The following is a 27,162-nucleotide window of genomic DNA, read 5'->3' as shown; positions in this document are numbered from 1 at the left end:
CTGGAAGCTCCGTTTGTGCTGCAAGCTCTGCCCTGAAACAGTTCTTTCAGCTCTGCCCCAGGGGCTCTTCCTGGTGGCCGGTGCGATGGTGCGTCTATGCTGCAAGACAGTTCAGAGTGGGATGGTGACCCGACCCCAGCTGGAGGAGCTCCCTTTGCTCCCGTTTGAAACACATGATAAAGGGTCCTGCTGCTGGGATCTCCTGGCGCCTCCTGCCCCGGGATAGTTTGCTTCTGTGCATCCAAAGGTCTTCCAGCCACCGTTTCTCTCCTGGTATGCCTTCTCCCCAGGCACCCGGTGTGCCCAGCTGCTTCCTGCAGCCCGCAGCCCACACTGTGCTCTCCGACCTCAAACACTCAGCCCCCACTGGTCCCCCGACGACTCAGGCACCATCCACACCGAGGGAACGACCCTCGGGCGGCGGTTTGGAGAACGTGGCTCTTCAAACACACCATGAATTTACCAGCGCCTTGGTTTGGGCTACCCGGGGAGAGGACACACGGCCACGCGGAGGTCCTCGTGTCCCGGGCACAAAAGGCCGGGGAAATGCGCCCTAAAGCCCTCTCAGGTGCCGGTCCCCGGCGGATGCGCTTTCCGCTCTGTGGGCCTGAGGCGCTGCCCTGCTGCCCCGCAGCTCCGGGGGCGCTCACGGCGGCACAGCCGGCGACGGTGCGGACTGCGCGGTGCGGTGCGGTGCAGGGTGCGGGGCGCGGGGTGCGGGGCGGGGTACGCGGTGCGGGGAGCGGTGCGCGGTGCGGGGCGCGGGGTGCGGGATGAGGGGTGCGGGGGGTGCGGGATGAGGGGTGCGGGGGGTGCGGGATGAGGGGTGCGGGGGGTGCGGGCAGCCCCGCCGCGCCGCCCCCGGCCCCGCCGCTGCCCCGCGGTCTCCCGGCAACCTGGCCCCGCCCCCACGCTTGCTCCCCCCCGATTGGTCGCCCCGCCCCGTGACGCGTCGGTCGCAGCGCGGGCATTGGTCGGGGCGGGTGACGCGCGGCGGGGCGGGGCCCGCGGGTGACACGTCGGACGGCGGCGCCGCCAGCGGCAGCGGCAGCCGGCCCCGGTCGCGGTCCCGTCCCGGCCATGCGGCTGTCGCTGGTGTTGTCGGTGCTGCGGCCCGCCGGGCCCGTCGCCATCGGCGTCTCGCTGGGCTTCACCCTCAGCCTGCTCAGCGTCACTTGGGTGGAGGAGCCCTGCGGGCCGCCGCCGCGCCCCGCCACCCGCCCGCACCCGGACGGCGGCCCCGCGCCGCCCCCTGGCCCCGCCAACGGCAACGCGGCGCGCAGGCCCAACGCCGTGCCCGCCGCGCTGGGCGCTGACACCTGGGAGCCCCGCGTCGTGCCCTACCGCCCGCCCAGCCCCGGCAGGGCCGCCAAGAAGGCCGTCAGGTGCGGGGGGGCCGGGCCGGGCCGGACTGGGGGCTGGGGCCGCCGCTCGCCGGGGTTTATCTGGGGGTAGCTGCGGGCGAGCTTCAGGTACCTGCCGTGGCGGGGCGGGGGGACTTCCAAGGGGGGCTTTACAGGAGGTTTAGCGGTATGCTTTGCCCTCCTTTCAGCCACCTAGGGCTGCAGACGGGTTTTTCTCACTGAGAGTGCCTTTCCCAGCTGCTTCCTTTACTGCCGTGTGCCCGACTTCACCTTAACCCCAGCCCGCAGCGGAGAGCCTCCAGCCCATGCTGGTGCCCGCTGTGCGAGGGTTGCCTGCTGCAGCACGTGCTGCCGGGCACCCTGCGACGGTCCCCTCCTGTCTGGAGGGACCACTGGTGGCACGTCCCCACCCAGTGCTGCAAACGCCAGCCTGCTCCGGAGCCGGCTGCAGCCCCATCCCAGCGTCCCCTGGATGACAGGGAGCAGGCAGTGAAAGGGCCTCCTTGTCCTGGCGAGGTGGTGGGCGGATGGAGGGGGCTGAATGGGGCCACTGTGTACCAGGAGGCGGCTGGGGGACGTGGTGGGGGGGGGGTCGCTTCCTGCTACTGCGCCAGACTGGGGGAATTAAACCTGAAAGTCATTGTGAGTGCAACAGCTGGGGGCCGTGGTGGGGAGGGGGACACAACCAGCCCCCTTGCTGTCTTCAGCAACCTGTGTGGGGCCTGGCTTCCCCAGGGAGGGCAGCACGGGCTCTTCTGCCTGCCTGCTTTAGAGTAGTATGACTGGCAGGGGTGGCAGGAAGGTGCTTCCCAGTTCAGACCTGGCTGGGGCTAGCCTCATGGTTGGGGTGTCTGGTGCATCATGTTCCTGCTAGAGCTGGGTTGTGCAGCCCTGTTTTCTGCTTTTAGCTGTGCTCAGCCTTTTGAGAGCATCTGTTTAGAGCTGGACTGGCCAGCTTATGGGAAGGTAGTCTCCTTTGATGTCAAATTGATGGGGAACCTCAGCAAAGTGTTCTGCAGTGCCTCTGAGACATGTGTAGTGGCAGCTAGTGACACTGGGGTGATATCTTTTGTGCAAGGCTGAAGCCTGGGAGCAGTTCCTGCAGAAGAACCAAGGTGGGTGCCATTGGTTACATCAGTGAGGTGCAGGCTGGGGTGGGGTGCAGTGCCCTAGGAGCCATACATTGTCTTCTTCTTGCAGGACCCGGTACATTAGCACTGAGCTGGGCATGCGGCAGCGGCTCTTTGTGGGTGTGCTGACCTCCAAGAGCACGCTGAACACACTGGGGGTGGCTGTCAACCGCACGCTGGCCCACCGCCTGGAGCGCCTGGTGTACTTCACCGGCACACGGGGCCGCAAGGTGCCCCATGGCATGACGGTGGTGACGCACAGTGACGAGCGGCCCATCTGGAACATGTACCAGACTGTCAGGTACCTTCTGGACCACTACGTGAACGATTTCGACTGGTTCTTCCTGGTGCAGGACGATACCTACACGGAGGCGCACCGCATCAACCGCCTGGTTGCCCACCTCAGCATTGACACCCACCTCTACCTGGGTCGTCCTGAGGAGTTCATCGGTGGAGACACTGAGGGACGTTATTGCTATGGAGGGTTTGGCTACTTGCTGTCCCGCAGCCTCCTCCTGCTCCTGCAGCAGCACCTGGAGAGCTGCCGCAATGACATCCTCAGTGCCCGGCCTGATGAGTGGCTGGGCCGCTGCATCATTGACTACACGGGTGTCAACTGTGCTGAGGAACATGAGGTAGGTCCTGCAGCAGAGATGGCTGGATCCTGGCCCAGTGTTTTCCCTCCTCCCTTTGGGCTCTCTCTACCCTGGGAGGACTAGCTGTTGCACCCTGACATCCTTTGAACTTGCTGTGCTGGCATCTGGTGGTGTGGGAGTGCAGGTTGGGGCTGGCTGTGACCTATCTTTCCTGGCTGGCACAGGGTCTGCACTACCAATATTTTGAGCTGGGGAAGAACGCAGACCCCGAACGGGAGACCAACCTCCGTTTCCAGAGCGCCTTCACTGTCCACCCTGTGCTGGATCCCCTCCAGATGTATCGGCTGCACAAGTACTTCGCACAGGTGGAGCTTGAGAGAACCTATCAGGAGATCCAGCAGCTCCAGGTGAGACCTGGCTTGGTTGGGAGGGTCTTGGTTCTGTCTGTCATCCCTGCAGGCTTTCTGGTTTCTCTGTGGGTTTCTCACTGATCCTGCTCTTAGACAGGATCAGCTGAGCTCACATGGCTACAGAGGCAGTGGTGCTGTCTGGAAAGCAGCTTTGGATCTAAATATGTCCTGGAGATGCAGTGGTGGTTCAGGGTGACGAAGACAGAAGGGTGCAGAGGTCTGTCACAAAGGCTGGGTAGGGTGTGGAAGAAAACCTGAGATGCTGGAGAGGAGTACGGTTGAGGGCAGCATTGTTCTGCTACTGCTTTTTGAGCCAGCTCTGGCTAATATCTGCCTATCAGAAATCAGCTTGAGTGCTGCCAGAGCTGGAATTAGCTTGTGCCTGCCTTGGCTCTCATTCGTCCATCTCTTGACTTGCAGATGGAGATCCAGAATGCCAGCAGCCTGTCTGCGGATGGAGACCACATCGCCACATGGCCCATTGGCATCCCGCCCCCATTCCAGCCCAAAACTCGCTTTGAGGTGCTGCGCTGGGATTACTTCACAGAGGAGCAGGTCTATGCCTGTGTGGATGGCTCCCCCAAGTGTGAGCTGCATGGTGCAGATCTGGCAGATGTGGCCGATGTGGTGGCCACGGCCATGGAGGAGCTGAACCGCAAGTACCAGCCAGTGCTCCACGTCCGCAAGCAGCAGCTGGTGAACGGCTACCGGCGCTTCGACCCCACGCGTGGCATGGAGTACACGCTGGACCTGCAGGTGGAGGTGGTCACCCAGAAGGGACACAGCCGCTCTGTCACTAAGCGAGTGCACCTGGTGCGGCCCCTCAGCGAGGTGGAGATCATCCCCATGCCATATGTGACAGAGGCCAGTCGCATCAATGTCATCCTGCCGCTGACGGCCCATGACCGGGACTACGCCGCCCACTTCCTGGAGGCTTATGCGGCAGCTGCTTTTGAGAGCAGTGAGAATGCAGTGCTCACCTTCCTCTTCATTTATGACCCCTTTGAGGCCCAGCAGGTCACCCAGAATGATATCTTTGCCTCTGTGAAGTCCCAGATCACCGAGTATGAGCGCAAGTATGCAGAGGTAAAGATCCCCTGGATCAGTGTTAAGACAGATGCACCCTCCCAAATCAAGGTCATGGACATTATCTCCAAGAAGCATCCTGTGGACACGCTTTTCTTTGTGGCTGGTGTGGGGACAGAGGTCACCATTGACTTCCTTAACCGCTGCCGGATGAACACCATAAACAACTGGCAGGTTTTCTTCCCCATCCACTTCCAGGGCTACAACCCAGCCATTGCTTACCACAACCAGGTGCCACCTACCACACTGGACCTGCTGAGGGACATGGGGCGCTTTGACCGTGACGTCTTCCATGAAGCCTGCTTCTACAACGCTGACTACATGGCAGCACGCACCCGCATGGCAGGGGACGTGCAGGAGAATGAGGACATCCTGGAGACCCTGGACATCTATGACATGTTCATCAAGTACTCCAACCTCCATGTCTTCCGGGCTGTGGAGCCTGCCCTGCTGCAGCACTACCGGCACCAGGCCTGCAACCCCCGGCTGAGCGAGGACATCTACCACCGCTGTGTGCAAAGCAGCCTGGAGGGTGTAGGCTCTCGCTCCCAGCTGGCCATGGTCCTTTTTGAGCAGGAGCAAGGGAACAGCACCTGAACCATGGATGGTGGAGGGGCTGGCCCTGCCATGTTATGTCTGCCTGCCCACTCCACTTCTTTTCCTGCCCTAATCTGTCTTCCTTCTGCAGTGGCTGCAGAGATTGCTGGTGTCCAAGCTCGTGACGTGCCCCACTGAGGCTCCCCAGGCCGGGGTCTGCCAGCCCAGGGTGCCTGGGTCTTTCTCAAACAGCCATGGCTGTGCAGACCCCCGGCACGATGGGGTCAGAGTCACTGAGCTGCAAGTTGGAACGCCTGGCTCCTCATTCAGAGCTGGTGGCTGCTGGCCCCATCCCTCTGTCCTGGCTCTGCTGCTGAGCACTGGGGAGATGGGCTGCCATGTCTCTTGCTGTCCCCCCTTAACTGGGGAAATGTAGAGCCCAAGGTCCCCCTTCTGCAGGGCCGTGACTGCCACAGGGCCTGGAGTGATCCATCATAGTTCTCCCAGTGTCCTGGGATGGGAATGTGCTCCTTGCTCCATTGGAGCATTGGCCTGGTTGTACAGGGAGGAATGTGCCCCTGTGCCTGCCACAAGCTTGGACAGTGGAATGGGGCACATCCCATCCCAAAAGAGCAATAAGGATGTTGTTTTTGGGGTTTTGCCACTTGGCAATGAGCTGGAGTGTTCCTGTCTGGTTGGGGTGTGAGGAACTTGGGCCCCTGGGGCCGGTGGGTGTAGGGGGTGCCAGAGGGGATCCTGCTGATTTCATGTACCATGAGCTGCTCCCCATGGGAACCATGACCCAGGCCGCTTCGGCCTTCGCAGTATTGATAGGACGTCGGAGGTCACAGCCCTCAGACGAGAGCCTCCTGACAGAGGTGGGATCCCTCCCCACTGTGGGGCTGCCCTCAGGGTCGAGAGGCATTGTGCCTGGCACTGATGGGCATGGCAGAGGGTTTGGCTGTGCATCTCCTAAGGAGAAAGCGACTGAGGAGCCGCTCACTGCTCCTGGTTTGTATTTAATAGGGAGGAAAGGAGGGGGGATGGGGTGCATTTACACTAATAAAATGGAGAGATGTACTGGTGGGTCTGTCTGATTCTCTCATGAGGCAACTATGGGTGTTCTGCTGGGGGTCTTTGTGGTGGTAGGTGCTGGCTGCTTCTTTAAGTTCTGTCTGCAGCTGGCAGGACAGTTTCCTTACAGAGATGCTTCTTTCCCCAAGCACCTGCAACATTCTTTACCTGACAGGGAGATGCCTGCTTCTTAAAGAGGCTGTGGGAGCCCATTGCCTTATGGACAGGCTGGCAGATGTGCCAAGCACACTTGGAAATACCTGCTTGAACCCCTGCAGCTTGCAGCAGGAGGCCAGCACTTCCTCTGATGCTCATGATCTCTGGGGCTGTCCTGCTGTAGCTGCCTGTTGCCGTCACTGATGGCGTGGCAGGATGCTGAACCCCCTTGACATGGGAAGTCCAGTGCAACATGCTGATTGTCCTGTCTTTTCTGTTGCTGTAAACTTGTGGTCCCACTGACCAGTCCTTCTCAGCCCTGTGTATGGGTGGAAAAGCAGCAGTAAAGGGCTGGTGGTGCTGTGCGTTCTCCCACATCTACTATCTCTGTAACAACCTTCGTGGTCTGTATGTGAGTAATGGGGGACTCCTGGCCCATGTCAGAGCAGATGTTGGCTGCTCAAGTGAGGTGAACTCTGCCCTCCAGGATCTGGGATCAGCTCTGAAGGAAGCTCCCAGGCCAGAAATTGGATCTGAGCATTGTGTTGGATCACTAGTGCCAGACCTGCTCTCTCTGCATTGCTCTCACTCTTTTTTGGGCTGTTTTACATCTCAGGGCTTCTCAGCACTTGTGTTTTCCAGTTCTTAGTTGGGTAGAGCACTGTGGTCCTGTCCTGGACTGTTTTATCACCTACAGCTCCTATTTGCATTATGAGGTGTGGGGACTTACTCATCATGTTTTACTGCTTCATGAAACACACGTATCAAAGAGACACCCCCAAGAAAATTAACTGAACCTACTCACTATTACTTATCATGGCTGCTAGTGCTCAGCAAAACTCATGGAGGGCCCCTGGGCTGTATGGTATGCCTTTTCCAAGGATACCTCATTCATCTCTTCCTGCTCCAGTCTCTGTATCCATGGCGTAGGAGGGTATATGTTTAAATATAATTTTCTTATATTTCAGACAGTAACTGTTAGCTTGTTCTGGGTATTTCTATTTTTGATCTTCCCTGAGCACATCCTTAATTCCCTTCAAGTGGAAATCTGGGGCAGAGGGAGCGAGGCAGGTGCAGGTGTGTTACAGATACATTTATCCTTTGAAAAGTGTACGAAGTAGTAAGATGTGATTAGGCATTAGAAGAGTATCCAGATGGTAATAAAGCGGCTTCAAATCAAGTTGGCTGTGAAAAGAAACCCATAATTGTCATTTAGGTATCATGAGACTGTCAAGATAAAGTTGCTGGTGCCTCACTGCTGTTTGCCCAGACCGAGTTAGAGGTATTTGCATACTTAATGCTTTGCACTATCAATACCAGCAGAGAGGCTTCCCGCTCTGGCATGTGTATGAGCAAATGACTGCTTGTGGCACTCCCAGCACAGTTACTGCTCCCTTTTCAAGGGAGCTTGCAGGGTTTGAAGCTGTTTTAGTGTTTGCCAGGCTATTTGCAGCATCAAAACATGATGAAACCCCAAATAAGGATGTACAAAACTTTGGGAAGGGGGTTGTTGAAGTGAGCGCTGTCTGTGCTCACTGGGATGTGGCAGAGACCTGTGACAACAGGGGCATGGACACAGGTGCACTGCCCCTCTCCTGCCCTCACAGGGCTGGCAGGTTCAGGCAGGGCACCAGACCGCAACAGTGACACCTTTGAAAGGGGTGGGAGGAGCAGCCCTGCTGATGTGGGCAGATGAGAAAATAGAGACGTTCTGTGATCCCTCTTCAGGCTTGTCTGGTACTTTCATACAGTGTGTGGATTTTTGCACTTACCCAGTTGCAGAGGCAGGGCAGTGAAAGGTCAATTTTACAAACAAGGCAGGAGAAGACTTGTCTCCTGCATTGTAGACTTCTGCTTCCCTTGTGGAAATTTTATAAGTGTTACTGACTCATCACAGCAATCAAGAAAGACAGAGCAACCTTCTCTTGGGAAATTTTTCAGAAGAGAGGGTGAAGGGGTGGTTCAGAGCACTCTGAAGCACAAAAGGGAATGTCTGAATACGCTGGGCATGGGTGGGCACTTGCCTTCCCTCCTGCCTCCTCTCATTTTTGCACTGTGGCAAGGAAAGAGACTCAAACTGGGGAAAACCCAAGCTACGGCTGTTCTCCTGTGGTTTGTTTTCCCATATATGCAAACACAACAATGAGTCTGTGAGCAGGGAAGGCAAACCCTATTTCTCTAGCCCTGCTTGGGTCACTTCAGGCCGTGCTCAACTCTGTGGCAAAGCTACTTCAGCCCCAGCAATATTAATCAGTTTGATGGCTGACCTTTGGGAAGATACGGGAATTGTGGCCATGCCATGAAAGAGCTGGAGGGCAATGCAATGCCCTTTCTTCCCTGTGCTTTTTTTGGGAAGGGGCCAGTGGTGCCTGTCCTGGAGAAGCAGCTCTACTGACCACAGGCCAGGACCCAATTCCAGCAAACAGTTCTTCCCGTCTCTAAGTGAAGGCAGAAGAAGCTGGTCTGCCTGAAGAGGAGCAGACAGGGAAGTATCAAGCTGTGCCTGCATCCAATGCCTTGGCTGTCCAACGTACTGCTTAGCCCCTCTGGAGGGTGTTAGAGGCTTTGGTTATGTTTTTTTCTGGCCAAGCTCAGGGAAATCAGAGCATTTCAGTGAAGAAGGAAAGCTGTAGGTGCAGGCAGAGCTGCTGTCAGTATGTGCCTGCCTGAAGGGGTTTCTTTCTATGGGATGTCGGCATATCTAGCTATGCCCAGGGATGTTCCCTCTGGGGTCACACCACTCCAGCATTGGCAGAATGCAAGATCCTGAAGCTCTGGCACTGGGGAAAGAGGCAGGCAGCTTGCTTGGACTTTAATTGCCTCCTTGGTTTTTCCAGCCTCCTTGCCCACTGTGAGGGGCTGAGTGCTGGAAAGTGGGTGCAGTGTGTCCCTTGCCTGGCCCAAGTGATTGATACCACCAGTCCATTTTTCCAGCAAGGGGATCATGGGCAAATGATCAAAGTGCAAAGCAGTGAGCTTGGCATTTGCACATCATACAAACATGCTGAGAGTCACTCCTTTCTCCAGGTGTTGCCTGTCACCATAAGCATCTCCAGGCAGAAGATGGTTGGGGAGGAGGTGACAGCAGTGAGGCCACATGTCCCATTGCATTTCACAGCTTACTTCCAAATCGTCTGCTCCCAAGCTGTATGTTTTATTTTTCTTTGAAATGCAGCTTTTCTATGAGAACAGCTGTAATTACTGTTTGTGGCAGTGGAGGCATGTTGGAAAGTGCCCAGAGGAGATGCCTGCCCTATAGATGGAAGAGATTCTTGCTGCCTGCTCCATCCTGGTGCCTACTCCCTACTGCCACTCCTGCTGTGTCTTCTGGGGTTGTCACCTCTACAGTGACAGAAGCTGTCGCCAGTACAGCCGGTCCTGCTGTGATCAGGTATTTGGCATTTGTCCAGAGCACTGTGCTCATTAAAATTAAGGGCCTGTTTCACTGTAGTGGATCCCCTTCTAATTAATGCCCCAGCTATTTCATGTGGTTCATTACAGGTGTTTCAAGCAGTGCTGTGCTGGGTGAGCCCCAGGTGGCAGCATCTCCATCTCTGGGCAGGACTAAGCCTCTGGTGGCCTTTGAATAGGCACAGCATGGGAGGGGGCACTCAGGAGCCACAGCACTGGGGTTTGTGGTTGACCTTGGGGTGCTAAGCCTGGGTTGTCCCACTGGCTCTCCTCAGCCCAGTACCATCTGTGCTGGGACATGAGACATGTCGCAGTTTGGGGGTGGTGCAGGGTTCATGTCGTCTGCCTGTCCTGTTTGGAGAAGTGGAAGTGACAGGAGCTGATAGCACCTGGAAGCTGTCAAATTAAAGAATAGAGGTGCTGAAAGCAACAGAGAAAAGTATATGTCAAATCTTTTTTAGGTCATCACTACAGGGCTCCTGGGAATGGTCCTGAGGCTGCTTTGTTGGCATAGAAGCTGGGATGGGCCACACATGAAGCCCAGCCTTTCCTTCTGCCATGCTTCATTCCTGTGCATGGCGCTGGAGGAACTGGAGGACACAGTGAGGAAGGACCTCATGAGCCCACCAGACAATCCTGCTCTCCTTACTCAGCTCCTGTGACACATCTTCACTGTAGAGCGGGAAGCACCATGAGCTCCCAGTTACTGTCTTGGCGCAGGTAAAATGATGGGGCATTGTAGAGGGGCAGATGGGTCAAAATCAGGTGGCAGGGACAGTCTCATCCCAAAGGGATCCAATCATATTTGATAATAACTGGATGTGGAGCATGTAGATATTTTCCTGCTTTTCCCTTTAGCACCCAAGCTCAATGCTCTTCTCACAGGGCATGGTGTGAGCTGTGGGATGTGGCCCTGTGCCCCAGCTGCACCCAATTAATTCAGGCTTTTTCAGCCATCACTGCTGTAGAGGGAAACCTGTGCTGCCTGGTGCTGGCAGCCTTCACCAAGAGGTCAGCTTCTGTTTCCTACTGTGTCCCCTTTGTGCTGCAGGGTAACTGGGGCAGATGGAGAAAGTTTTGGAGAAGGCAAGAACTGGAGGAGCACCTCTGCCAGGGAAACCCCCAGCAGGACCCCCCTTCCCCTCCACCCATCCTCTGTCTCCTCTGTTTCACCCTGCACCCCTCGTACATGAGCACAAGGCTGTAAAGTGTTCCCTGGGTCCCACCACCACCTTTCCTCTAGGGTGGTGTCCCACCAATCTCTCTGTCCCATCAGCCCTCACAGGCATCTCTGGACCTACTTGTGCCTCTTTATTAGGGAGCATTTGTACATTTATAAAACAGTGATGCACATCTCTCACGTTCACCAGCACGAGGGCGGTTTGTGCTTGCCCTCCCACCATGGTGCCCGTGCCCACCCCGCTCAGGGCCTGTTGCTCCGACTGGCAAGAAGGGGACACATCCTGCGCCCCCCCCCCCCCCCCCCCCTTGCTGCAGGAGACCTTGGTGTAAGGCTGGCTGGCATGGCCGTGGCACATTCCTGGGATAACATGTGGCACCCCTCTGGGAACCCCCCTGCTTGCAGGTTGGTGTATGGGAACCCCTTGGGGAGCGGGCACGGGGTGCTCTGCAGGGCTCCCTGGGGAGCACCAGTGTGGCTGGCTGCTGGCAGGCTCGCTGTGTATCCCCCCACACAGGGGAGCACGGAGCAGCACGCAGCTGGGTGCTTGCACCCACGAGGAACATGCTTACACGTGGGTGCATTCTTCAGGGGAGCTGTTGGACCATGCATACCCAGAGCCAGGGCTGCTGGTGCCCTGCATCTCCCATCTGTGGGGCCTTGAGGGCTGCAGGGATGATGGCTCCTCCTGCATCTATGGCTTTGGGCATGGCACAACATGGCCATGATCCATCTGTGGGCACTAGGGAGGGGGACCAAACCAGCAGGGCCAGAGGCTGCCTGGCTCAGCCCCAGCCTTCCCCAGAGGTCCCATATTCCTGCCTTGGGGTCCCCCTCTGCCAAGTGTGTGTTGAGGGGGGCTTTGCCAGCTCGCCCCCCCTCCTGAGATATTTTGGGGCAGTTTGCCCTGCGCTGGTGTCTGCTGCTACAGTGGAGGGGGTGGAGGCAATGTACAACAGGACAGGGGAAGTGCTGTGGGTCCTGCCGTGCGTCCTGCCATACGTGTCCTGCCGTGCATGTCCTGCCATCTCAGGGCAGGCAGGAGGACTGTGGGTGGCAGTTTTGGCCAAGACTCCGGCCAGCGGGCTGGACTGTGGCTGTCCAGACAGGGCTGGGCACAGAGCACCCTCCTAACCATGTACAGTCTGGGGGAGGCACAGCGGGTGCTCAGCACCTGGGGCTGGGAGCATGGCAAGGGGTACGTGCACGGTGCAAAAGAGCAGTGACAGGCAGGGGAGTGAGGGCAGGACCCGCCATGCTGCCTGGGCTGTGCCAGGCAGCTACACCAAGGGATGAGCCACTCTGGGCTATAGCTGGGCAAGGAGAGGATGGGTTCACAACAGATCGGGGCAGGAGATGGGCGAGGCAGTAGGTTTGCAGTGCTGAAATGACTGGGGATTATTGGGGGCCAACACTGGAGTGGCAGGGGGAAGTCACAGTGCAGGGGTCTGGCTGGGAACACTGATAGAGGGGCTGCAGCCCTGAGAGACTGCATGAGGTTGGGCAAGGGTGGGCATGTGTTTAGGGGTGTGTCACAGTGGTGGTGGTGGTGGTGCCAGGGGTCAGGGTGGTGCCATGCAGGTGTGGCTGCAGTTGGGGTGTCCCTGGCCTGGCCACGGGGGCCATGCTGCTCAGAGGGGTGCCCTGCAATGCTGCCCTGCCCTGCAGCAGGAAGGGGCGGAGGTGGTTCCCGGGCAGAGGGAAGCTTTTCCAGGCATGTCTCTCTCCTAGGGAAAACCATGCAGGGCAGAGACCTCCACCCAGGAGGGGTCACCAAGGGAGGGCTTGGAGGGGCTCACAGGAACCTCAGCTTACCCCCTTCATGCTCTGCAGCACCAGAGCCTCTCTGGCCCACACCTGCTGCTCCCCCAAACCCCCCTGGCTGCCCATCCCTCTCCACGCTGTGTGCTTGAAACCGGGCTGAGCCCACGTGCTAGGGGCAAGCAGAGGGGACAGGCAAAAGGGCCAGGGGCTGCTCCAGTGCCGGTGCTGAGGCAGCTCCAGTGGCATTACTGGGGGCAAACAGTGTGGCTGGTCCTGGCAGTGGGGTGGGGGAGGCAGGGGCCTGTGCCCACCACACCCAGTGCCGCCGTCCCTCTCCATGAGAATGCTGGGGAGGGGGGTGACAGGGGACTGCCCCCCAGACCCAGTCTTGCCTAGCAGGCGAAGTCCTCGAAGACTCCCTGGTGAGGGTAGTGGTGGCGGTGGTGGTGGTTGGGCAGGATGCCCGCGTTGTAGGCGCCCTCCACGTGCCGACCCAGTGTCTCACAGGGGCTCTGTGGGGATGGCAGTCAATAGGGTGGGCACATATTCCATGCATCCTGCCACCTTCCTAGTCCTCCCACCCATCACAGCCTGTCCGCAGAGCTCCCCAGGGGACATCCAGCTCCATGCCTCCCTGGGACTGCCCTGACTCTGCAGCCTGGAGGCACCAAATGCAGAGCCGCACAGACCCTCGATCTTGGAATGATATCCCCTCCCCCTGGAGTGGGGGCAAACACATGGCCAGTCCCTGTCCTCACAGCATCCAGGCAGCCCAGCCCTGCAGGGGTACCTGGTCCTTCATCTCCTCCAATCCCAGTGTGGCGATGCTGCCCGAGGGCTTCTTCAGAGGTGGCTTGGAGCGGCGCAGGACCCGGCTCACCTTATCTCGGATCACCTGGGTGCAGATGGGGGGTCAGACCTAGACCTGCACACAGGTAGCACCCTGTGTGTAGACACCCCAGTCTACAGTGGGTGCTGCCTGCTCCCCTTCTCACTCAGGGACAGTGGGATACTACCTTGGCCCACCACCCTCCCTGTGCTCAGGTCACTGAGGAATGTTGGGGGACATAGTCTCCTCCCACTGCCTTCCTCTGGGTGTTCCCTAATTTGGGGCCTGCTATAGCCCTCTGGGGTGGCCACACATTTTATGGTCTCCCCAGGAAGCCTGTCTCTATACCCACTGTCAAGACACATCCCTGAAGGCTAAACACACCTCATAGATGTAATCCAGGATCTCCAAGATGGTGAGGATGCTGGCACCGATGAACAGGCCCATCTGCCCCCCGATGTCCCCTAGGGAGGAGGAGGGGAATATGGTCACCAGGAGATGCTGTGCAGCCCACTGGAAGCTTGGGGTGGGCCAGCGGGGAAGTGCCAGAGCTGCCAGATGGCGGGACACAGAGCAGTCATGGGGGCAGGCTCAGCAGGACAGAGGGAGTGGGGAACATGCAGGATAGGGGGCAGTCAGCAGTGTTCCACCCTTCAGCCAGCCTGTGGCTGGCTGCTGCTCTGTGTGATCCCTTCCCCACCAGACCCTCATCTTCTCAGGGCTGGGACCCAGAGCTCCGCGCCTTAGGGCCCACAGGAAGGCGAGGGGAGTCACCGAGAAGCCCAGCAAGGTCATAGGCTTTCTTCTGCTCAATGGCTTCATAGTTGAGCGCCTCAAAGAAGATGTCCAGCACCAGGAAGTTCTCCCTGTGGGGACACCATTGTGCTGAGCAAAAAGGGCTGGTCATCAACCCTCCTGCACCACTTCCCACAAACCTCCCATATCCCCCAGCCCACCAGCTCTCAGGTGCTCCCACAGCCCTTGTGAATTATTTGTGCTGGTGCAGTGGGGACATGGATTGGGCATGTCCCAGGCCAGGAGAGACAGTGGGGTGGACAGGTGCTGGCAGGAGGGCTGGGAAGATTGAACAAGTTGGGAAGAAGCTCTAGTGAAAACACCCCTACACAGAGGATGCTGCAGAGACCGAGTATGCCAGGACCCTCTCTCTGCATGTTGCCAGGAGTGGAGTGGAAGTTCTTCAGGTCCCCAGCCCCCTGCCCACTCCCTGAAATACCCCAGAGCTGGCAACTCACCGAATGTAGGTCTCATTCTTGTTGTACTTGCGGGCGAGGTAGCGCGCTGAGCCCTTGTTGGGGATGCGGACCATGGAGATCTCCTTACCATAGCGTGTCAGGTTGCACGGTGTGGGGCAGCTGCAGCGCTCCTGGCTGTCCTCCACTGCTGCGTCTGGGGGCAGACATCCATTGGCACAGCCACAATCTCCAGCCCCCTCCCTGGGGCACTCAGCTGGCCCATAGATGCCCACCCACTGCCGCACCTACCCAGCGTGTGGTCAGCACACTCGATGTACACATTAGGGGAGCAGATGGACTCATTGCCTGTGGAGAAGCAGGTGGTTGGGAGGAGGGAAAACTGGCCTGCCCCCCACTCTTAACTCACTCCCTTGGAGGTAGTGCAGAGGGCAGGGTGCAGAGAGAATGGGGATGACTGACCCTTGGGTGCAGGTTGGTTGGGGCAGATGTGGCCCAGGTACAAGGCAAACAGGAAAGGTGCTGACCTGTGGCGTAAGGAGGGTAGGACACGGGCTGGCCCAGCATGTGGAGAGAGATGGGGCCAGGGGAATCCTTGTGTACAGAGTGTTGGGGCAGAGGTGATCTTTGGGTACAGACTGCAGGGAGTTGGAGCAACCCCAGCAGGACTGTTGGGGCAGTGGGGCGCCCCTCCCACCACCATGCACACCCCTCACCTGGCATATGGACCATGCGGCAGTGGCAGCTCTGCACCACGGCCTCCTTCTCACACTGGAGGCGGCAGGCAGCGATGCTGTAGGTGTCATAGCCAGGCAGCAGCTGCTCCCCCTGCATGCTGGCCCGGCAGTTCCCCCACGGTTGTGGCAGGTAGGTGAGCTGTTGGGGTGAGAAGGGCATTGCTACAGGGCTGTGCTGGGCTGTGTGCCCGCAGGCACTTCCCTGGGGCTGTGGGGCATCCTGCCTTACCCGCTGCTCCTGGCAGGACACAAAGGTCTGGAAGCCAGGCGAGACACCAAAGCCCAGCTGATGGATATAGGGTGGCTCGTCCTGGCTGTGGATCTGGACCCGGATGCCAGCTTCAAATGATGTCTCATCTGTAGGAGTACAGAGGTGCTGCATGCCTGCACTGACCCAGCACCTGCACCCTTCTGATGGCCTACTTTATCCATAGTCCCATAGTCCCCTCACAGGGTGCTCTGCTCTGCCCAGCAACCCTGCATCCTAGCACCCATCACCTGTGCCCTGCCTGAGCCATAGCCCCACTTACTGGTCTCTCTCCAGATGGGCAGGTACTCTTCCTGCTGGATGTCCAGCATGATCTCCAGCCCGTTGCCCATGCCACCTTGGCGGGTCACACGTGGATTCCTCCGATCCCCATTGAAGGTGTAGCACTTACCGTAGCGTGTGTAGACCTGGGGATGGAGAGAGCAGTGGTAAGGGAGCAGGCAAGGACCTGGTTGAGTATTCTGCAAGCAGGATGAAGTCCAGAAACTTTTTTCCAATTTCATGGAGGTGATGGAAGGAAGGTACAGTCTTGCATGACCTTTGGAAAGGCTCATCTCAGCCTGACTCTCTACTCTGCCACTCCTCCACCCTTGCATCATTCCCAGTAGCCATGGGGCAGCCCAACTGTCTGGCACCTTCCAGGAGGGCACTCACGGGAGTGAAGTGCTGGGGGCCGCAGCGCTCTCCCTGAAAGCGACACTCCACCAGCATGTCCTCAATCTGGTGGCCCAGGCGGTGAAAGAAGCTCTGCATGGTGCGCTCGGAGCGGCGGGGTGGCAAGAAGCGTGAGTAGTTAGCCAGACGTGTCAGCCAGGCACGCTGGTCCTCCCCCAGCACAGCCAGCATCTCGGGCACCAGCGAGTGGTTCTCCTGGGCCAGCCCCAGCCACTCTCCCACCGAGTAGAGGTCAGGCTTGGTGAGGTGCAGGAAGCGTGCCCGGTTGGGGTTGCAGAGGGTGACAGCCGGGAAGCGGAGCTGGGGCGCCCAGGCGAGGCGTGCGCGGGTGTGCACGGGGTGTGAGAGCAGGTGGTGCAGGCGGTCGGTGGTGCCGGTGGCCAGCAGCCCGGCGGAGGCCAGGAACGCCAGGCTCCAGAGCAGGCGGCGCAGGCGGGACTGTGGCCGGGTACACATGTAGTGCAGCCCGGGGATCCTGGTGGCTCGCAGGATGCCGACAACGAGCTGGGGCGCGCTGCTGTCCTGGGGTCGTGTCACAACTTCCCCGTCCTGGCAGCAGGCAAGGGGCAGCGGCATGGCTGTGTTCAGGGTGGCTCCTCTGGAAAATAAGCTGCAGGCTGCCCCTGAAGCTGCCCAGGGTCCCTGGTCCCCTCCAGAGGTCTCTCCCTCCTGGGAGGCTTTTGCTCTGCACCTTCCTGGAGACAAACAAGGCAGGCGCCTTTCTGAGCTGCTTCGGTGATGGGTGAGGGGAGGGAGGGGAGGGGGTTGCTGCAAACACGCCTTTCCCCAACCTGCATTCGGGAATGGAAAATTCCTTCTTGAGCTGGGTTGGGACAGGGGTGTGTGTTGTCTTACCCCAGGCAAGCTGAACTGGCAGCTGCCAGTGTCCCGGCATGGTGGGCATCCGTGTCTGGATAGTGATGACCTGTCTCAGGCACACTGTGTGAACCCTGTGCCTAGGAATGTTGCGCCTCAGCTCTTCCTCCTTGTCCCTTGCCATGCATTTCACTGCAGTCACAAAACATTGCCTGGACCTCCAGGGTCCCCAGTTGTGTCTGCTCTGCAGCTGGGGACTCTGCCCCACAGAGGCAGGACAATGACAGCACTGGGAAGCCATCACCTACTGTCAGTGCTGCTTGGGACCTTGTCTACCTTGTACTTTGGTATCCCTGTCCCTGGAGCTGGGGCCCTCAGTGCCTCTGGGCCAGGTAGGGTGGGAGAAGCAAGCCTGTGGGTCAGGAGGAGTGGAACCATGGGGTGGGAGGCTGCATGACAACCCACCTGCGCCTGGCGGGTGCTTTGAAGTGACGGCGAGGCTGTGATCAGAGCGCAGCAGTGGCGGGGCGGGGGGTGTTTGTACCCGGCTGTCAGCGTGGCTGGCAGCACCCCGACAGCCTGTCAGGTGCCTTCAAAGCTCAGCACTGTACTCTCCTCAGCCTCTCATCTCCTGCTGCTGCTGCTTCCAGGCACCCACCTTTGGCACTCACACAGCGTGGGCTGGCACGGGGAGGGGAGCATTCCTCATCCTCCACAGCTCCACGACAAGTCAGGGTTACTGGGCCCAATGAAGAGCAGCATCCTTGAGCTCCATCGCATCAGGGCAGGAAAAGGCCAGTGGTGGCAGGAGGGATTGGAACAAAGGGAACTCCTGATGTCCTCAGCAGTGACTCCCCAGCACCATCCCTGAGGCAGGCCTTGATGCCTGAGCAACACGCAACTGTAGCCACCATGGGGACACGGCCAGGATCCCATCTGGCAGCGTGGTTCCAGGCGCAGGAGGAAGCAGGACAGGCCCGAGGGCAGCGCCCAAGGGCGGCAGGGCCGCGCCCGCCGCGCCGCACGGGCCGTGCTGGGCGGGCGCCGCCCGGCAGGGGGCAGCAGCGCCCCGCTCTCGGCGGCCCCGCGCCCGGCCCAGCCCCGCGCCCGGCCCGGCCCCGGGCCCCGCCCAGCCCCGGGCCCGGCCCAGCCCCGGGCCCCGCCCAGCCCCGGGCCCGGCCCAGCCCCCGGGCCCGGCCCCGCGCCCGGCCCAGCCCCGGGCCCAGCCCCGGGCCCGGCCCAGCCCCGCGCCCGGCCCAGCTCCGGGCCCGGCCCAGCCCCCGGGCCCGGCCCAGCCCCGGGCCCAGCCCCGGGCCCGGCCCAGCCCCGGGCCCGGCCCAGCCCCGGGCCCGGCCCAGCCCCGGGCCCCGCCCAGCCCCGGGCCCGGCCCAGCCCCGGGCCGCCCCCGAGCCCGAGCGGGCGCGCTGAGCTCCGGCTCCTGCCGCACACCCGCCGAGAGTCCAGCGCCGGCACCAGCCCCCTCCGCTCCCCGCATCCTCGGGACCCCGTGGGTCACCCCACGGCACCGCCCTGAGCTGTATCCCCTCAGCCCCGCCAGGACACGGCTCAGCCCCTCTCCGTGCGGCGGCTCGGCTCTTCTCTGAGATTTATCGCGGCTGTGAGCGCCGCCGGCTGCCTGCCTGATACCATCAGCCCCGGCACACCAGGGCAGCTTCTATATTAGTTTTCTTTAAACGGAGGATAAGCTCCCCAGGCTGGAGAAAATGTCATTTCTGTGAACGCTTCCATCTCGTGTCAGTTCAGACATCTCCGGGCGGCATGGCAATCACCCTGGAGGGGGGTGAGGGATGGGGATGGGATGCAGAGGCTGGGGCACGTGGGGACAGATCTTAGGGACAGGGACCAGTGTTGGGCAGGACTGGAGGAGAAGGTCCAGCTGTGGTGGTGGTTGTGTTCTAGGCAGGTGGGCACGGCTGTGGGGGAGCGTGGGGAGCAGGGGTGCACAGGCACCCAGCTGAGTTACTCACTTGTCAGCTACAGGGGTGCCGAGGCCAGCTGTGAAATCACACTGGCGAGAGCACAGCACAGTCCTGAAGGGCTTTGCCTTTCCAGCATGACAAATCCAATTAGATAACAGGGAGTGCATGAGGAGGAGGAGGAGGAGGAGGAGGAGGAAGAAGAGCAGAGGAGAGCCTGCCTGCACCAGGAACAGGATTTTCTCCCCCAGCTGACCCAGAAAAATACCTTATAGAACTGAAGCACACATGTCTAGCCAAGGATAGCAACTGAGATACGGGCCCTTGGGCACCCAGCTCTGCCTGCTGGGCACCCATACATGTTGCAGTCTTAGGACCAGAGAGGCAGCATTCCCCTGTTATGTACCAGTCTCCTTGCTCAGCCAGTGCATGCCGGCATCCCCACGCCATGCTCACATGCAGGGGAGACCCCATTAGGGAAGTAATTTCTTGACATGATTTCTCATTTTCCTCTCTCTCCCATGGAGACACGCTGACCTTGACAGAAATAGCTGCCTGTGCCTCAGCAGGCAGATCCCAGTCAGATATTGCTGGGGACCCCGGCATCTTCTTCCCCATCCCCCACAGTTCTGGGGCTCCTCAAGTGCCTTCCATGCTCCCAAGACTTGCCTCCCAGCCCCCCTGCTGTGGGGAGCCTTTTGGGAGCAAGATGCTGACCCCCAGCATCCTCATCCTAGCTCACACCAGCCCACCCATCACTGAGGGCATGACGATCAACATCAGGCATTCCCAGTCCCCCATCCCCAGTGCTGCCAGCCCATTGTGCCAGCCTCGGGCTGATCCCAGCTCATGCAGGTATTTCCACGGCTTACACGGCTCCCCACGGTATTTAGCCTCTGGAAGACGACGTTAAACATTGCAGGCAGTGACAAATCCTGATTGCTCTGAGGAGACAAGAGGCTGCACTAAGCTTCCAGCCAAATGTTTTCATGCAAGGGGAATGAGCTGCAACATGTGTGGTGCCAGTGGGTCACACTGCTGTGTGCCTGGGCCACCCAGCCCTGCTCCCACATCCCACCGGGACAGGCAGTTCTGTTCCCAAATACCTCCTGGGGCACCCAGCCCTCCTCCCACATTCCCACTGGGACATACAGCTGATGGGCAGGCCCTGGCCATGGCCACACAACACAGGAGCGACCACCCCAGTGTAGAAGCACCCCCGAGAACAGTCATCGTTGGGGCATAATGGGGATGAGGACAGGAATGTGAGGATACCAGAGTGCTGCCCGCCTGGACTTGGTGGGGATGCCTGCCCAGGCGTAAACCTGTCTAGGTACCTGAGCCCAGAGAGCAAATTAGCATGGGCAAGGCTGTTGCATAAAGGAAAGCAAAACTGGAAATGCTGTTTCCTGAGTAAGTGCAGGCAGTTGGAGCACAGGGATGTTCCGGGACAGGAGGCGTGGCACAGGAGCTAAAGCCAAACTGGGATGACACTGTAGACTGGGGCAATGGCACACCCATGCACCCTCTCTCCTGCTCTGCTCCTGCCCAACACTGTGGCCATCCCAGCTCTGCTGGAGCACCTCACTGTGCCAGAGACCCCCCCCCCTCCGAGGCAGCCCCCCGTCCCCAGCAGCCCGCTCCCCCCGCACAGCCCAGCCCCGCCTGGGTGCCCCGGGAGGGAAGCCGCAGCGCTGACGCCAGCATTACAACTGCCCGGGATATGAGATCCGCTTGGATTCAGCAATTTCAACTCATTTCAAGCCCGATTCTGCAGCAATTTTCTGAGCCAGTGGGATGTTTTTGCCACTGCAAACGTCCCTTCTCATGCATGGTCGCACCATTTCCTTTCCCCGCTCCCAGGAGGATTTGGGGAACGGTGCCAGTTTGGCTCGACCCCAGCTCTGGCAGTAGCACAACCATCTCCCACTAGCAGCCCCTCAGTGCAGCCCCCTGCCCCACACGGAGCTGCTGGGATGCCTCCCAGCACAGTCCTGCACAGTCCTGCATGTGGGGTCTGGGGCTGCTGCCTCCATGGGGCACCAGAATCTGTATCCTCAGCACAAACAGAGCAGGGCACCTTAGGCACAGCACACACAAGTGATGGTTTAGGCTTTTTGTTTCCCCCATCCTGTGAAGGACTAAGCCCTGGAATATTTCCTGTGGCTCCCTGATCTACCTCCAAAGGAAGAGGGAAAATAGTATGGTACAAGGGGGCCAGAGGCTGCTACAGGCATATCCCAGAAAGGACAGGACCCCTCCTGCCACTGCAGCTGTGCCTCTCTCTGTGCTGCAGGACAGCCCTTGCCAGCTGAGTCCCTTTGGCTAGGCCTGAGCCAGCAGTGGAGATGTGGGCGTGTGGGGCTGGCAGAGCCCCTTTCATGCCAAGCAGGCTCGCTGCTGGAATACCAATTGCTCAGCTGTGCTGCAGGCTGTGCTGCTGGCCAGCCAGAGCAGGGGAGACACCCGAGCCCCGGCACTGGGCAGGGCAAGCATGTCACAGCCAGGCTGCTGCATCAGGGACAGCATGTAACCCATGTCCCCAGAAACAGGTAGGATCTAGACCAGGGCTCCCTGCTCCTGGTGGCTCAGGAGCATAGGGATACAATGCAAGGCAGAGGGATGCACCGTGCACATGGGCAAGGACACCCTCCCGGCATATCTGCCCCAGTGCTGCCAGTGGCTGTTAAAGCAGAGCACCATCCAGCTTTCGGGATCAGCACCTGTGACAGCATGCCCAAACTCAGGTGCCAGAGAAAGACCTTTCCCTGCAAACCCTTGCCCCCGGAGTCCTGCCCTGGCCAAGCCAGAAGCTGGAGTGAGCTCTGCTGTCCATGCCACATGGAGCCAGGGTGGCTGTGACACAGAGGGGAGTAGCTGGGGACCCCAGCTCTTGACTTCACTGCACAGGCATGGCAGCACACTACACACACATGACAGCCTGTGGTAGCAGAGAATGTGCCATCACGTAGTTGTGCTTTCTACTCCTGCTGCTCCTGGGGGGAATTTGTCCCAGAATTTCACTCATTTCCAATCTAAATTTATTCACGACCATTTTTTGCCATTTGTTCTCATGCCAGCATTGTCCCTTAGCCTAAATAGCTCTCTTTCCTCCCTTGTGTTTACTCCCTTGATGTATTTATAAACAGCAATCCTATCCCCTCGCAGTCTCCAGCCTGCCAGCCTTCACGTGCCAATCGCTTCTGGTTTCCTCTCCCGATTCCGCCTCTGCCTGCCTGCACAGCCCGGCTGCCCGGCACAGCATCAGCTCCAGCTCCTCAGCCCTGGCTGCCAGGGCTCGCACACAGCTCTCCCCCTCATTCCACAGCAGCCATGGGGCACCATCCCAAGCCGCTCAGGACTGCTATCCCAGCCGGGGCTAACCTGCTCCCTGCAGAGCTCCCAGCAGCTTGTGCTTTCATAGAATTTGTTTTTATTTCCAAGGATCTACCAAAAGTGACACCTGGGCAGGTGAAGGAGCCAACACCAAGGGAATTGCAGAAGATGAAGTGCCAGTGGTAAAGGCATGCTGCAGTGCAGGGCAGGGATACGAGGGGAGGGCGGGCAGGAGAAGTGAAATGAGGGGGCAGGGGCTGGGGAAGTCCACTTCGTCCTGTTGGTGGTCGGAAAACCCCTGAGTTGCTGAGCATACTGCCCACCTACCCTGGTCTCTCCCTTAGTAAGAGTGGGGTGCTGGAGCTGCAGAAGGTTTCTGCCCCATGTTTCTGCCTCCTGCTTCAGGAGGTGTTCGGGATCCCCACAGAAAAGACTGCACCAAAGCTGTACCCCCAAAAATGCCAGAGTGAGTTTGTGGAGCTGTTAACACACTCCCTTGGGTTTGGACTGTGCTGAGCAGCAATCCTGCCATCACTCTGTGCACCCTCCGGCGTTCTCCAGCCGGCTTCCCATCCTCAGACGCCCCCGCGCCAGGCACGCTGCTCCCGGGCACACAGCACACACAGCACGCTAGGGATAAGCACTGGGATGGGCTGCAGCTCAGCCTCGCTGCTGCAAACCCAACAAAACACTCACATACACGGACAGCAATAATGATAGGTTTGGGTAGCGGGCTCCCCTTGGCAGCTGGAGGAGATCCAGCACCATGCACGCTACTATGCAGACACAGCTGGCCCGTGCCACTTGTCCTCAGGACCAGAAAAGGATCCCCAGCGCTGTGGTTTCCCCGAGATGCAACACTGAGCCCACACATCTTGCAGGCTGGTGGAAGCAGGGAACACCAAGGATACCCAAAAGAGGGGTAGGCAACGGGGTATGCAATATCCCCGGGGCTCCTTTGTGGATCTTAGGCAGCCTCTATTCGACTGTTGTCACCTCGCAGGAACCCCGGTACATCAGTGCCTCTGCATGGTGCTGGTTTGGGCGCTGTTGGCTTTTTAGGTGCTGGACGCTGTAGATCCTGGGCACCCTGGTCCTGTCTTGCTCTCCTTCGCATGCGGGGCCCTGCGGGGATGCGGGGCCGCAGCCCCCCTTGGCTCCGCGGGCAGCGCATCCCCCCGGGACCGCTTCTCTTTGAAAGCATCCGTACAGGGAGCTCTGCCGCCCGTCCCCAAAGGGTTAACAAGCAATTTCCTTTGCTGACAGCTCGGAGACCGTTCTCTATCGACTGCGGGAGAATAAGAGGGGAGAAGCAGCGAGATAAAAAGGCAGCAGAGCTGGCACCGCCTGCTTAATCCCAGCGTTTAATCTGCTGGGGCAGCGCAGGCAGCCTTATCTCGCCGTCCTTCTGCTGCTCCATCTCATTACTGCTCCCACGGCTGCCGGGAGATGGGGGAGCTGAGCCGAGGAGCGGGGCCCGGGGCAGGGATGCCGCCTGCCGCCCCGCTCGGCAGCCCCCGCTGCTGGCACCGCCGCACCCCTCGCTGCCGGCCGGAGCGGGGGGAGCACACGCGGGGATGGGCACACAACTGCACCCACGGAGCTGTCACACGGCCTCGGGACACGCTGCCAGTGTCACACACTCAGTCACGCGTTTCCCGATCACCGAGCTCCGGTGGTCCAGCTGGCGCGATGCCCAAGCTCCCATAGGCTTATGAAGGATGCGGGGCTCCGTGGGACAGTGCATGTAGAGCAACGTAGGGTCAGGACAGCAGCCAGGGCAATGCCATCTTGTTCTGCATGTGCTCCTCCCTCCATCCTCACCTATCCAGGTATCCCCTTGCCGAGTCCCAGGCCAGGCCCGCTCCTCCCACCAGGCACACCATGGCCATTATCCCTGGGACACACTGGCCTGGACTTGGCAGCTCCCACAGCCTCAGGGCAGGGTTAGGAGGGAGGGGAGGGGAGGGGGTCCCTCCAGCCATGGCATTTATCTGTAAATCCACAGCACTGACACAGTGAAGATGAAGCCTCTGCTCTTGCAGGGCTGTCACGAGGGTTATCCTCCTGCCTACGGATGGGTTTGCACTGATAAGATTTATTGTCACCCTGGCTGAGGTGCCAGCACCTCACTGCCTGCTGCTCTTGCAGGGCTGTGCTGCCTGCCAGGGGTGTTGTGAGGGGGATGAGCAGCACCTCAACGAGCAGTTGTCAGTAGAGTGGGTCCCCAGACAAAAGGGCAGCCAGACATGACCCTCTGATCCCCACTGCCAGGGCTGATGGGTTCCCTGCCCACCTGTTGCAAGGTGCCTCACACACTCTCTGACCATTTCAGCAGGATGAGGGGGGATACTGGTCCTTGAGCTGGACCCTGCAGAGCAGAGCACACATCTGTGCTGCCACTGATTTGCTGACAGTGCTGGCACTGCAGCTCCTGTCACAGCTCGGCAGCTTCGCGGCGCTCCTGCATAGTGTGGGGTGATCAGGACTCACGGGGCTGCTGGGGCAGCCGTGTGTGGAGCCAACACAGGCAACATGGCCTGGGTGGGGAGCAGGGGACAGACTGCATCCCGCAGCCTGAACTCAGCACCATCCAGGAGCTGGCAGAGTGGCTATGGGAACCAGGGCTTCGTGCACCCTCGTGCTCCAGGGTGACATGGAACAAGAAAGAATACCCTCAAAAGGTAAACTTGGCTCCAAAACACTCTGCCATGCCATGATCCCTCACCCGCTCCCTGCTGCCTGCCCCCAGGCCACGCTCCCCACCACTGATTTCCCTGGGGTCAACAGAGATTGCCCTGAGCCACCTGGTGCAATCAGGCAGGGGCTGAACCAGGCTAAATCCCGGAGCAGCGGGAGGGGTAGTCACCTGCCAGCATCCCCCCATCTCTGAAGGCACCACATAAGCCCCACACAGCTCTCCCCCCACCCTGCCCCATCCAAACTCCCACCTCTTCCCTTTCTCCTCCCCTCCAGCTGCTGACCCCCGGCACTGCTGTGGGCTCCGCTCTCTCTGACAACACAAATTGGAGTCCAGTGTGTCAGAACTGAAGGAAACAACATGCAAGCAAACAGCCTGAGTGAGACCTGGATGCACCCTCCTCCCCAGGGCCAGGGGTGCACCCCCTCCTGGGGGCCAGTCGGCCAGTCGGGATGATGGTGTAACCCGACAGCACACAGGGAATCCTAGTGAAGTGGGGTGATCACAGCTCAGTGGGAAAGGGCTCCTTAATAGCTGAGCCCTTTTAGCAGAGATTAGGGAGCTGCATGGCTTTGATCTTTGATTGCCAATTTGCATCTTGAAGGCGCTGGGACCTCATCCAGCCTCAGTGCAACCCTTTGTGGTTATCTCGTGGCTAATGGATTTGTTCTTAATGCCGGAGCGCGCAGGCTAAAGGCTGATTAAACCCTCTCCGCGGCGCTAAATCAATGGAACAAACATGATAGGGGTTGGCTTTCCCCAGCCTGGGTGCTCCCGGGCAGAGGGGCTGATCAAGAGAGCCCCCCGCACCCTGGCACTGACAGGGGCTCCCTCCCTGGGGCTGCCAGGAAGGGAAGAGGTGTGGGTACCGGCAGCAGGGACAACCCCGCAGCCCATACCCTCCTGTCCCTGTTATCCTCGTTATCTCTCCGTGTAGGTGATGGGCTGGGTGTCTCAGCACTCTCAAGGATCTGTGTGTTTGGGCCGCATTGCCCATGTGCTGGTCCTTGGCACCTGCAGGAACTCCTCAGTTGTCCTCTTCAGCTCCTTGCAGCTCCCAGGGCTTGCTGCGGGAGCAGGGACATGTCCTTGGAGGAATGGAGAAAGGCAACCTGCCCCTGCATCTGGGTACCTCTTTCTCCCCTCTTCATACCCCTTTGCCTCCCACACAAAGGGGAGCAGCACTGGCAGCTCCCACCTCCTCTCTTCATTCCGTTTCCCCTTGCCCCTGCTTGGATCCAGTGCCTCATTCCCAGGACTGTGTGCTGCTCCCAGTATTCCACACATCACATGCTGTGAGCAGGTATATCTGTACACACTTTCGATAATGCCCGAGGTTTCCATTTCATGGCCAGCTTCAGAAAAATACAATTCCCATTGTATCTGCAGGCAGCATGAACAGAGGGGTCAAAATGCACCCTGCCCACTCATGCCACAGGAACAGCTGGTCCTTCATCCTAATCGCTGCCTGGGCTGAGGGCCTGGGTTTGGGAGGTGAGCACAAGACAGGCATGACTAAAGTTTTGGGGACTAGGAGCTGTGGGGAATAGGAGTGAAGATGAAGGTTGTGTGGCTGCAAGCTGGGAGGAGACTGAGAGCATTTAGCAACTTTTGCTTTTTGCAGGGCTTGTGGCATTGGCCTGGCTGCTGCCAGGTCAAAGCTACCTGCAGGTGACAGGAGCCCTGATCAGGGATGGTACTCCAGAGCCCTGCTCCTATGATGGAGGATGATACATAACCTGCAACACAGCTAAGCTCAGAACAGCATCCTACTGGGAACCAGACCATGGGGAAAAGGTGTTGGAAGTGGCCCCATGGGCTCCAGACTGTGCCCATGCCAGGCTCAATCCCAGTGAGCAGTTGCCTCAGAGGCAGCTGAGTTGCTGCACAGCATGGAGCTGGTGGGATCACGCACTGAGATTCCCATCGGCAAACCTCACTATT

The 27,162-nt window shown here is 59.3% G+C and overlaps 3 protein-coding genes across 3 annotated transcripts in view; 1 reads left to right on the top strand and 2 right to left on the bottom strand.

The window, feature by feature from the left end:
- The first annotated feature begins 1,080 nt into the window (after positions 1 to 1,080).
- Positions 1,081 to 6,203, top strand: CHPF (chondroitin polymerizing factor). The gene is made up of 4 exons (XM_021526266.3): positions 1,081 to 1,385; positions 2,565 to 3,129; positions 3,315 to 3,497; positions 3,921 to 6,203. Exons 1-4 carry the CDS (start codon positions 1,081 to 1,083, stop codon positions 5,181 to 5,183), a joined length of 2,316 nt encoding a protein of 771 aa, XP_021381941.2. The 3' UTR covers positions 5,184 to 6,203.
- A 4,851-nt stretch (positions 6,204 to 11,054) lies between these two features.
- ASIC4 (acid sensing ion channel subunit family member 4) overlaps positions 11,055 to 27,162 on the bottom strand; it is a 28,917-nt gene continuing 12,809 nt past the window's right edge. The window contains exons 2-10 of the mRNA XM_021526265.3: positions 16,016 to 16,160; positions 15,715 to 15,842; positions 15,465 to 15,624; positions 15,040 to 15,096; positions 14,791 to 14,944; positions 14,312 to 14,403; positions 13,922 to 14,001; positions 13,499 to 13,603; positions 11,055 to 13,220 (exon numbers count right to left, since the gene is read on the bottom strand). Of these exons, the coding sequence (XP_021381940.1) occupies positions 13,101 to 13,220; positions 13,499 to 13,603; positions 13,922 to 14,001; positions 14,312 to 14,403; positions 14,791 to 14,944; positions 15,040 to 15,096; positions 15,465 to 15,624; positions 15,715 to 15,842; positions 16,016 to 16,160 (1,041 nt within the window). The 3' untranslated portion in view covers positions 11,055 to 13,100. The remainder of the gene's footprint in view (positions 13,221 to 13,498; positions 13,604 to 13,921; positions 14,002 to 14,311; positions 14,404 to 14,790; positions 14,945 to 15,039; positions 15,097 to 15,464; positions 15,625 to 15,714; positions 15,843 to 16,015; positions 16,161 to 27,162) is intronic.
- On the bottom strand, positions 16,309 to 17,004 carry LOC144246669 (acid-sensing ion channel 1C-like). Its single transcript, XM_077784834.1, has one exon. It carries the CDS (start codon positions 17,002 to 17,004, stop codon positions 16,309 to 16,311), a length of 696 nt encoding a protein of 231 aa, XP_077640960.1.

The sequence above is a fragment of the Lonchura striata genome, chromosome 8 (assembly GCF_046129695.1).
Source record: "Lonchura striata isolate bLonStr1 chromosome 8, bLonStr1.mat, whole genome shotgun sequence".
Lineage (NCBI taxonomy): Eukaryota > Metazoa > Chordata > Aves > Passeriformes > Estrildidae > Lonchura > Lonchura striata.
Note: the sequence above shows the minus strand (reverse complement) of the source record. Positions and strands in the feature narration are given on the sequence as shown.

Coding starts and splice junctions, on each gene's coding strand:
- CHPF (XM_021526266.3), top strand. CDS start 1,081: ATGCGGCTGTCGCTGGTGTTGTCGGTGCTGCGGCCCGCCGGGCCCGTC. Junction 1,386..2,564: donor GCCGCCAAGAAGGCCGTCAG/GTGCGGGGGGGC, acceptor TTCTTCTTGCAG/GACCCGGTACATTAGCACTG. Junction 3,130..3,314: donor ACTGTGCTGAGGAACATGAG/GTAGGTCCTGCA, acceptor TGGCTGGCACAG/GGTCTGCACTACCAATATTT.
- LOC144246669 (XM_077784834.1), bottom strand. CDS start 17,004: ATGCCGCTGCCCCTTGCCTGCTGCCAGGACGGGGAAGTTGTGACACGA.